Source organism: Diplotaxodon limnothrissa, linkage group LG2, assembly GCF_057381915.1.
Source record: "Diplotaxodon limnothrissa isolate DT_005_m linkage group LG2, D_limnothrissa_male_GT1.1, whole genome shotgun sequence".
Classification (NCBI taxonomy): Eukaryota; Metazoa; Chordata; class Actinopteri; order Cichliformes; family Cichlidae; genus Diplotaxodon; species Diplotaxodon limnothrissa.
Window position 1 is genome coordinate 26,600,829 of NC_140597.1, and position 11,111 is coordinate 26,611,939.

An 11,111-nucleotide genomic window follows, 5' to 3' on the forward strand; every position below is an offset into this window, starting at 1 on the left:
GATGGGTGGTTCCTCTTAGCAATTAGCCAATCAGCTAATAGAGCTAGGGTTGTTTAGGCGGGGCTACGGAGGGAAATCCTGACACACACTGGCTAGCTGTTGGAGCTGGGGGCAGGGCTTGTAGACGGAAGTGTCTCCCGACTGGTCCAGCTGTCATCTAGAAGAGAGTGGAGACCATTTACACCGGCTGCATAGGAAATGCAGAAAAAGGAAAAAACGCTAAAATATGGCAACATCTAAACGATAAGGTCATGACGCCGAACTGAAGGTAGCTATGCCCGACATGTCGACGCTTACACACGTCTGTCGTTACGTTGGAGTAGGTGTCGAAATTGCGTCACGGTATTTCGGGATGTAGAAATGATGACAAGGATTGGTAGGCTGTATGACATTGAACATACAGGACACGAAACAGACGAGGTCGTTTAAAGAGCCACACACCGGTTCCAACATGTCACGTCGCGAAAAACTCTGAGGTTTTTGACGCTAACGGAAATTCGAGGAGACGTTGCAGCGACTGAACTGGTTTATTGCTTTCTGGCTGCTGTGCCAGTATGCTACAACGTCTCTGCGGTTATCAGCTATTATCCTAGCCTAGCGGCTCGGTGAAGGGAACTACCCTAGATTCAGAACAGACTGGAGACGTCATCAACATTTTCCTGTATTTAAGTGGTTGCTTATCGGGAGGTCATTGCTTGGAAAAAGGAGATCATTCGGTAGGTGTTCGTGGTGTTGGTCGCCGTGACTCTTGAGCGTTCGTGGTTAGCCTGCAATGCATAAACGTACTTTAAAAGTGACTGCATGATTAATGGGGCACATGGAAGGTGGCGGAGCAGCTGTTAGCTTGCTGCTAGCTGCGTAACGACCTTTTGGAGACGTCAGCTTCACAAGCTTAGACTGTTAGCTGCCTGCGCTTGTTTTTCCGTGGTTGCCTTCCTGCTTTAGTGTTATATTTCATCTGAGGCCTCCCATAGCCAAGCGAGTCAATGATTTAATCTCATTGATTGCATCACAAGACCAGGCAGGGTGCAGCCCAAGCACATCTACTGCGTTTGCAAGGCTGTGTGTGTGTTTTTTCTTATTTTCTAGGTGCCAACTCTAACAATCTTTTGAAATTTTGTCATACATTTTCTACCACATTTTAGGATAAAGAAGACTGAGTAAGTCAAAAGTGAACTTAAGATTTACTGGGTGTCCTAAATGGGGGACTACGGGTTTGGAGTTCTGGTGAAGAACGGCAGTGGCAACAAATCTACTTTCCCTGTAAGGATCCCTCCTCACCTGCAACCCCAGCACTCTCACCACCCTTCCAACCCCCCCAGCCCCCCTTCCTTTGTAAACAACACCTGCTCCACCAATGGGGGAAGTGCTTGGCTGTTCCCTGCAGTAACCCCGCACACTAACATGCAAGATGAGATTCTGGAGTCAGAAAAGTCCAAGGCCTTGGACCTCCAGGATATGCAGGAGAAATCTCAGGTCCAGGCCCAGCCTCAGGCCCTGTCTCCAGGCCAGCAGGAGGCCGGTGGAGGCTTAGGAGAGCTTGAGGGAGCTCTACCTGACGACGGCTCCCTGGAGAAGGGTACTTTGGAGAGCAGTGCTGGCAAGGAGAAGCTGAGGATGGAGTCTCCGGTGCTAAGTGGCTTTGACTACCAGGACACCCTGGGAATGGGTACAAGCTGTGCACAATCCACTTCTTCCTCATCTTCTCTGACCAGCTTCAACAACTGGTCTCCTGCTGTCCCATCTACCCAGTCTCCTGTGGTTGGGGAAGACGTTGGAGGTTTCTTTGGTCCCGCTGGCTCCAATGCTAATGGACCACATTTGCTGTTCCACAATTTCTCCCACCATGCTGGCCCTGGCTTTGGAGCAGGAGGTAGTTTCTCCCCACAGATTGGGCCAGTCTCCCAGCATCACCCTCCCACACCTCACCCTCAGCACTACCATCCCCAGGGACAAGGGGTTCCACAGCAGCACAGGCGCTCCCCAGCTAGCCCTCATCAACCCCAGCCTTCCTTCCCTCCACATCCCCATCGCACTGGACCATTTACACAGCTGCCCCACCTTGCTCCTACCCAGAACAAACCTCCCTCCCCTTGGGGAAGCTACCAGAGCCCCTCCACTCCCACATCCACCTCGTGGAGCCCAGGTGGGTATGGTGGCTGGGGAGGTACACAGGGGATTCGGGATTACCGACGGGGTGTCGGCGGCGGGATGTCAGGCCTGAACTCTATTTCGCCACTGAAGAAGTCCTTCCCTAACAATCAGGTAGACAGGGCTGTCATGGTTAATCTCATACTATGTATATTCATAGTAGATATTTGCATTTGCTGATATAAAAGAGACTTGTCATACAATTATTAACATTTTCTCCAGGTTCCTTTGCAAAAGTTCCCCAGAAATAGCTCTGGCATCAACCACAAGGGCTGGGTGGAGGACAGCATGAGCCGCAATGACAGTGTTTATCCTTTCCAGGTAGGCATACAGCTAAAATAAAACACAGGCTGTTGTTAAGGGAATTACTCAATATCTAAATTAAGTAAGTTCAGTAGGTATTGTGAGAAATGATGAACAGATATGGACTGTGATTGTATATGTGCTTTGTGTATTTTTAACAGACTAAGTATGTAATCCTGTCATACTTGCTTAACTGTATCAAATGTAACAAATGAACCATTGAGCAAAACGGGAGATGTGACAGGCAAGCCAGCTAAACGGATGACTTCAAACTTATTGTGTACTGAGATCTTATCTAGATCATTTGGTTAAAAAAGCTGTCTCATCATCTGGTTGATCACATGGGTTTCCTACTGTCCTGATTCGAGTTGTCTCGCGCTCTGCTGCAGCTTTAAACACACTTGATATGCTTTTATATAAAGTGACACACTTTTACTTATGTAGTCTTTATCACCAGTTGTGTGTTGCTCACAGATTTTCTTTGTTTTTAGAATTTTTAAAAATCCAACTCTCCTCAGTTTTGGTTAGAATTTGTATTGATTGCAATGTGGTAAAACCGAAAGTAGCTTTTTTTTTTTCTTTTTTTTTCTCTCTTCTCTCTCTCACCGGCTCATTTTATGCAGTGTGTCTTCCTATCAGATGCTATCAGATTCAGTGGAAAGATGTCACATTACAAGCGAATGCAGATGACTTTGTAACATACTTTGTTTGTCTCCATTTTCTGTTTAGTGCTCTGTGCTGGATGTCACCACAGGGAAAAATGAATTTTTATTTCTCCTTTTAATACTTATTAGCATCATGGGTATCTCACAGCTTATACTGCTTTAGATGGTGATTTTGGGAAGTGAGGAAGCTAATTGTTGTTTTCCCCTCCTTTCAGCAGGAGAGAACACGGTCCTTTGATGGTTTCAGTATGCAATCTCTGGAGAACTCTCTGATTGACATTATGAGGGCTGAGCAGGATTCCTTAAAAGGTTGGTTCCCACACTAACAACAGTGAGACCTAGCTAGATTTTCTCATTGCTGGCTGTAAATAAATGTATTCAGAAATCTGTGTTTATTCGACACGTAGGAATTTTTTCCATATCCCCTGCAGGACTTGAGTAGCAAAATGCATATGTAATTGCATATGTTATGTTTGAATGTTTCTCTTGCAGCATTGTGCTTTGATGTTAATGGCACTACCCACAAATATTATTCAGCTTTATTAAATCCGTGCTTACTGCAGGCAAACCGTTGCATTAGTGGGTTTGGATATTATTGACCTTTCCAATATGGATGCCTATATCATTTTCAATTCTTGGGTTGCAGTCAGACAGTCAAAACCCCCCAAAAAGTTAATGTAGCTTTCCCTGAACACTTTCCAACAACCTTAATGGAAAACATCAGGTCAAGGCAGGATGTGAAGGAAAATTCTTAAGGACAACCACGGTGCCAAGATAATCAGAGTGCACTTTAGACTAGCTGTGCAATTATGCAACCTTAATGTTGTCAATGTGGTTTTTCTATCGTGAAGCTAAAATCTTCCTAAAAAAGGTGGCCTACAAAAACCCATATCTGAAGATGCTTCACCTTATGTGACACAGTGTCATTTCGTGCAGGTTGTCCACCCTACGTATAAAAACCCAGTTTAAATAATTTGGGGTCAAAGGTGGAACCACTGCTTGCTGTGGCTGTGGGTGGAGCTGCTGCAAGAAATTTAACACTGATTTACAGGTGTTGCTCATTATTTTTCTATCAACTAAAACTACCCCAGCTTTACTCGTTGGTCATACCGATCGGGTGTTTTCATGAACCCTCGGCGCATTATCTCTTTCTTTTGTTAAAGATTGTTTCATGATTTAGATTCATTCATTTGTTTGTTTATAATTTTTTTTTTTTTTTTTTTTTGGGAAGGGGGGGGGGGTGTTAAACTCTAGGAGCAGCACCTTTCCTTAAAGTTGTGAAAATTCCAACCAGTAAAAGACTATTTGACTGCAACCTTTCAACACCAAAACAATTCCATGGCTCCCCGGCAGCCATTTTGGTAATTCCTTTGCGCAGTTATTGTGGGCTACGAAGACCGGCTTAGACTAAGTGAATTAGATAACCATAAATGAACACTAGGGCACAAAGTCAAATCTGATTTTTACAAAGCCACATAAATGCCTTGGTGGTTTCCCCCAAACATGCATTAAAATCTAACCACGTACACTGTGAATGAGGCCAACGCAGTCTTGAGTCTCTCAGTGCAGAACATTACCCATCTTCTATTAAGTTATGAAAACAATCATATGCAGCATTTTTCCACTGGCATTTGTTTGATCTCGACGCAGACTCCCTTATTAATAAAACATCTACCTTTTGTCACCATCAGTCAGAAGGGAGCCATTTTGCATCACAGCCAGTTCTGTTAATGCTAATTCGAGAGCGTGGATGTGCGTACTTTTTTTTTTTTTTTTTTTTTTTTTTTAAAAACCTGGTCTTTGATCTTTTATACAGTCATACATGCCATTTTAAATTAGGATGTTTTCCATCTCTCTTGGCTTCTCAGTAATCAAAATCATATTCCTGTGGTCATATTCACAGAGGTGAAACGAAGTGGTTTAACACACATTTTTGGCCTCATTTTAATGTATATTGCCCTAAGATGCACATTTAGTTTACTTGTACTGACAATGTGAGTTGCATTTGTGGCCTTTTCTAAAAATTTTTTACTAAATGCTGTCCTTTTCCTGTACATGAAGAACACCCCCCCCCCCCCCCCCCCCCCCCCATTTCAGCTATTTAGACATGAGAGAAGGGAATTAATAGAATTCCTACTCCATTTGGGAAACATTTCATCTCTCAGTTTTGTGAAGCTGCTCCTGTTTTTGTTTTTTTTTGTCATTCAGTAAACTTCAGCTTCTTTCACTAGGGCGGACATTCACCTCTACCATTGAATGATATGCAATACTTCAGCTGAAGTCAGCATAGCAGACAACAGTGTCCTAAGATTAAAAAAAAAAAAAAAAAAAGTTTCTTAAAATTGGAGTCCAGACCTTCACAACTAATTGTAAATGGTTGATAGAAATTTCCTATATGTCTTTATCTTGTGATGTTTTTCTAAAAACAATTTGTTTTGTTTTACATGCAGCAAGAAGTTATGGGAGAAGACGAGGTAAAGCTTGTTAATGTCATGTCTGTCATTTTGATTTCTTTGATGTGATTTAAACAGCATCAGTTGCCTCTGACATGATTGCTTTGTTTTTGCCTCTGTTTGTCTGCTTGATTTTTGTCTGCATCACTGATTATTCTGTCTTCACTGCTTGAGATCCTTTTTTCCTCTTCAGAGAGTTTACACCTTTGCAGGCTGTCCATCAAGAACTAGTATTAATAGTAATCCTAATTTTATTGCGGGATAAGAAGTGGCAATTGTCCTTTGTGTTTTTTGTTTTTTTTTTAATTTATTTTTTATTATTTCTTGTGATTGAACTTATTTGGATTAATTCTGATTGGAAGTTAAAATGTGTTAATTAGATCCTTCTCTCGATTAGGTCATTCGTCTTTGTTCCCCATGGAGGATGAGCGCTCTTTTGGAGATGATGAGTCAGGTGACCAGGGGCTTGCTGGCCTCGGTCCAGGCCACTGCTTTGCATCCCTTAATGGTGAACGTGTGGAGCGATATTCGCGCAAGGTGTTTGTTGGAGGGCTGCCCCCAGACATAGATGAAGGTGAGTCATGTTAAACCTGAAGGGGGTCCTTGACTAACTGCAGTTTTTACAATAATGAAATATAAACAACTTTTTTGTGTTTTCACGTGTTTTATGGCATTTCTAGATTTAAGTTATATATTTACAAGTTATATTTCAGCTACTGTATCAATGGTGTCCTGTGGCATGGTAGTGATATGCAGTGCCATTTTAAATAGGTTTGCTGATGTGCTTGTTGACTAACTGTTCTTTTTCTTTTTTTTTTTTTTTTTTTTTTTTTTTTTTTGGGGGGGTTTTGTTTTCTAGATGAAATCACTGCCAGTTTCCGTCGGTTTGGTCATCTTTTCGTGGACTGGCCTCATAAGGCAGAAAGCAAGTCCTATTTTCCACCCAAAGGTGCATCAGAAAAGTTTAATTTGATATTTTGTGCCGTTCAGATTAAAATTTATTTTCTGGTGAGCACTCATTGTTCTGAATGCCCAATATTTCCAGGATATGCATTCCTGCTGTTTCAAGATGAGAGCTCTGTTCAGGCCCTGATTGATGCCTGCATTCAGGAGGATGGCAAGCTTTACCTGTGTGTCTCCAGCCCCACCATCAAAGACAAACCGGTGAGTTTTAGCATTAAAGCTGCATCCACACCAGAAGTGACTTGCAATCATGTGAATCGCACATGTGTCGTTGCCAAACGTGCAGGACCTAACAATCCTTCCTCAACTTCCAGACTGAAGAATATTACTGACTGGAATATTAACAGTAGTAAATACATTAGAGGGGTTAACTAAGGTTAAATAGTTAAATAAGAGCCTGCAAATGACCAGCCAGCAACTTCGAAGTTGTGAAACAAGCGAATCACTTCCAGCGTAGATGCAGTGGGCTTTTTTTTTCTTTTTTTTTTTTTTTTTTTGGTGTCCATCCTCATTACAAATGTTTTGCATTCTGCTGTATGCTAAATGCAGCACACAAGAGGCTTCTTGTAAAAAGCCCCTGCCGCAACCGACAAGACTATTCAGACTGTTATAATCTATATTACATGAGCACCAAGGCCTTAAAATTATCAGTTCTAAATGTATCTTGGTCAGAAACAAGTAGGACACTGGGGAAATTATTATGCATTTTAAATTTTGTAGGTCCAGATCCGGCCCTGGAATTTAAATGATAGTGACTTTGTAATGGATGGTTCTCAGCCATTGGACCCAAGGAAGACTATCTTTGTAGGAGGTGTCCCTCGTCCCCTGCGTGCAGGTATACATTTGAAGTGACTAATAAATGTATCAAGCTTCTGAGATTCAAACTGTTAAAATCACTCTAAGTTTCATTGCTATTCCAGTTGAGCTTGCCATGATCATGGACCGTCTGTATGGGGGAGTGTGTTATGCTGGGATCGACACAGATCCTGAACTGAAGTATCCAAAAGGGGCAGGGCGAGTGGCCTTCTCCAATCAGCAAAGCTACATTGCAGCCATTAGTGCCCGATTTGTTCAACTGCAGCATGGGGAGATTGATAAACGGGTGAGTTGATCCGATTCTAGTTCCATATTCGTATCCTGAAAATGTAGATGGTATGTTTCAAAATATAAATTTCCCACTTACCAGATCTCTCTCTCTCTCTCTCTCTCTTTTTCTCCCCCCCCCCGTCCCAGGTGGAAGTGAAGCCATACGTCCTGGATGACCAGCTGTGCGATGAGTGCCAGGGGACTCGCTGCGGAGGGAAGTTTGCTCCTTTCTTCTGCGCCAATGTGACCTGTCTGCAGTACTACTGTGAGTACTGCTGGGCAGCAATCCACTCCCGCGCCGGCCGCGAGTTCCACAAGCCGCTGGTGAAGGAAGGAGGGGACCGACCACGACACATCTCCTTCCGCTGGAACTGAGACAAGAGACCTGGGAGGGACTGAGAGAAAGGGGTAGTTAAGGGCGGGGTATGGGCTATGATGAAAAATAAATGCACTTTTCTTTTAAGTTGAGAAAAAAAATGGTAATATTGATAATTTATTTTTATTTTTTTATTTTTTTAAACTTGGGCCCACAAAAAGTAAATGCTAAGAAGAGTGAAATCCCATTTATGTTTTGACTTTCAGTGTGCATGAGCATATGGATGCATTATATTTGGATTTGTGTTTCTTGTTGACTTGACTATATTTTCTTTCCTTTTTTTTTTTTTTTTTCATATTAGCTGGCAAAGCTGCTTACATTTGTTGATGAGAGTAACATAAAATTTAAGTGAGGTTCATCACACCTAAATCAGTATACTAACTATGGGAGTTTAGGAAGGGTGCATTTTCTTACTTTTTGCTTGCAGGATTAGAGAACAACTGTACAATTTACCAAAGGTTTAATGTAAATGGTTGAGGTGAACAGTGGTGGAACTCTGTTTCAGATGGATGGATGGATGATTGAGTTTTCCAAGCAGCTCAGCGTATAGCATCTGGCCACGTCACAAAAGACAAAAAAAAAATCTCCCCCTCAGTTCAGTACACATGTTTAAGATTGTCAGCATGAGTTTTCAGGTCTTGGTTTAAAAGTCAACACTTTGTAACCAGAAAGGGCAAACCAAAGATTGGCCTAAACGCATCACCTAAAACAGTCATTGATCTGAGGGTAATCAGGATAATGTTCTCGTACAGTTAAGGAATGGCTGGAGTTTTGGTTTGTGAGTTTCAGCTAACAAAGACACAGCCCTCAGGGCTCAGGTATTGGCAGTAGTATTTACTCACTTTATATTGTCAGGGATATTAGCACTGGAAGCTAACATGCTAATGTAATACAAACTAATGGGAATGCACAGTCCAGTCTCCCTGAGTTGTCCTCATGGTGTACCACTGCACGCTCTACCGTGACTGGAGCTTCTCTCACAAGTGTTGTGGTTGGATATGGTAGTAGCTAGAATTTGCTGTCACAGAGATAAAGATATTATTTTATACATGGCCTGCTGATTTTTGTACAGTGTTTTATAGCTGATTATTTTGTCATGAACATATATACATTTATTATGCACTACTTTTCTAAATATTTTTTTCAATAGTCATTTTAGGCACATTTTTCACAGATGGGAGAACTCCTTTTGCAATACCTCATTTTTTTCACTTGGTGAAAAATAATTTTGTACCTTTGTTACTAAGAGATCTGCATTTATGGTAAACTTAATTTAACAAAAAAGAATGATATTAATATAATTTTCAATTAGCTTTTATATATTTAAGTGCTGGTAAATCTGAAAATTGTCTGGTGCATTAGTGTGATTCTGTAGATTTAAAAAAACAAAACAACAAAAAATATATAAAGCTATCATTAGCCAGTCATATATGGATTCTCCTCTGTCCTAATAAACATCATTACAGGATCCTAAGGCATGGCAAGACCTTTCTAAACTGATTTTGATAGTCTTGAAAATGCATATAATCTGATATTTTGCTCCTAGGTGTAGTCACTAAGATTATCATTAGGGTAAATGTTTTGGCTTTGATCAATGTGAAATCTTCCCTTCTATCACCGGAGTGGATATCAGCTGTTTGAATATTTAGATCCTCTTTCTGGGACTGCCTGTGAGTTCTACTTATTCTTGGCATGCATAAGAAATAAAATGACTAGTGATAATGCAGGACCTAATATAATGCACTAGATCTCCTTTTTTTTTTTTCTCTCTCTTTGACTTTCTTTATTTCTCTTTGAGATTGCCTCTCTTGTAGCCTCTCTTTACATGATTGAGTCTGCCTTCCTTTACACAGACGTGATGTTTATGCAATCTACACGGTGACAACACTTTAGGTCTGTTTTTTTTTTTGTAACATAGAGGACACTCAGTAGGACATAGGTGAGGAGACTTGATCACTTTGACCCCCTTTGTGATGTGGCATGCTTTGGGACATAACCTGAATGTGATTTAATGTTGCAAGTTAACTTTGAGCCATTATGTGCAATACTTATTCTTTCCAGAAACAGTTCTCTGCAGTGTAAGTCATTCAATCCATATAAACCATGCAGTCATTTACACACCTTTGTTTCCTATTGTTCATGCTGATGTCTGCAAAAGGAAAAAAATAATTTATACCTGAATTTATTTTTAAACATTAGTTTTGTGCTTATTAACATATTTTGCTACAACCATGCTACTGTGATTGAAAACATTGTGTATATAATAGGTCGATAATGTATTTACCGTTTGCTATATTTTCAGTTGAAATGAATTACTGTCATTTTGATCAGTTTTTTTTTTCTTTTTTTTTTTTGTCATTTTTTTTTGGGGTGATGTGTTCAACTCGTTGACGTGTCTAGTTTTTCTAATTGCTGTATCTGTGCTCCACATTTTCACATGGGAAAAAAATGATTATGTCTGTTAGTATTACTTGATTGCAAAATTTCAATAGTTTTTAATTAAATGATGGGAAGGTTATATTTATTAACTTTTTTTTTTTACCTGATATAATTTTGATTTTTTTTTAAAGTCATTTCACATTTATATGTAAGTTCCAATTTTTATATTTTCTCGATTAATTTGCGCTACAATACAGACGTCAGTTTTTATAGTTGGTTTGTAGTACTGAAGTAAAACAAAGATCTAATGTCATATATTCATTTGCTGCCAACTGTTTGTAACTGTATGCATACATTTGAAGTATTTGTAATGTGAGATGTTGAACGAATAAAAAAAAAAAAAAAAAACGCTGTGAGGAAGAATCTGTCCTGTGTGTTAACGGGAAATTCTCTAAACTGGAACCGCGCATCTATTGCCATTGTTGTGAAAGGGTTTTTTTTTTTTTTTTTTTTTTTTTGTGGCACAGCCATGGGTTAAATCTGCTCAGATTAAGCAGTATTTAAAGACTGTTGCTTGTTTAGTCTTCTGTCCTGAAAATCTTTGCCTGTGTAGCTGCATTTGTTTTCTTTTTAAATTTATTCAAGTGAAAAATTTGCAAACAGTATGGGAGCATAGAAGATTGTTAGTGCAAACTGCTAATCTAGACAAACTATTTCTAGACGGTAATGATTTTT

At 40.3% G+C, this 11,111-nt stretch overlaps 1 protein-coding gene across 3 annotated transcripts; it reads left to right on the forward strand.

The window, feature by feature from the left end:
- The first annotated feature begins 152 nt into the window (after positions 1 to 152).
- Positions 153 to 8,140, forward strand: LOC146638533 (cytoplasmic polyadenylation element-binding protein 4-like). Of its 3 annotated transcripts, none has more exons than XM_085369296.1 (11): positions 153 to 268; positions 1,146 to 2,265; positions 2,374 to 2,472; positions 3,335 to 3,428; positions 5,570 to 5,593; positions 5,970 to 6,146; positions 6,432 to 6,521; positions 6,618 to 6,736; positions 7,256 to 7,370; positions 7,456 to 7,637; positions 7,769 to 8,140. In XM_085369296.1, the coding sequence occupies exons 2-11, from the start codon at positions 1,201 to 1,203 to the stop codon at positions 7,994 to 7,996; spliced, it is 2,193 nt and encodes a 730-aa protein (XP_085225422.1). In that variant the 5' UTR covers positions 153 to 268; positions 1,146 to 1,200; the 3' UTR covers positions 7,997 to 8,140. The 3 variants fall into 3 exon arrangements, with proteins under 3 accessions (XP_085225422.1, XP_085225437.1, XP_085225429.1); XM_085369311.1 differs by having other exon boundaries at positions 3,338 to 3,428; XM_085369303.1 differs by lacking the exon at positions 153 to 268 and adding an exon at positions 412 to 716.
- The last annotated feature ends 2,971 nt before the right edge of the window (positions 8,141 to 11,111 follow it).

Bases quoted from the DNA above. Each gene is read 5' to 3' on its own strand.
- LOC146638533 (XM_085369296.1), top strand. From the start codon at position 1,201: ATGGGGGACTACGGGTTTGGAGTTCTGGTGAAGAACGGCAGTGGCAAC. The intron at 6,522-6,617 runs GTGCATCAGAAA...CAATATTTCCAG, and splicing joins GTCCTATTTTCCACCCAAAG to GATATGCATTCCTGCTGTTT. The intron at 6,737-7,255 runs GTGAGTTTTAGC...TAAATTTTGTAG, and splicing joins CCACCATCAAAGACAAACCG to GTCCAGATCCGGCCCTGGAA.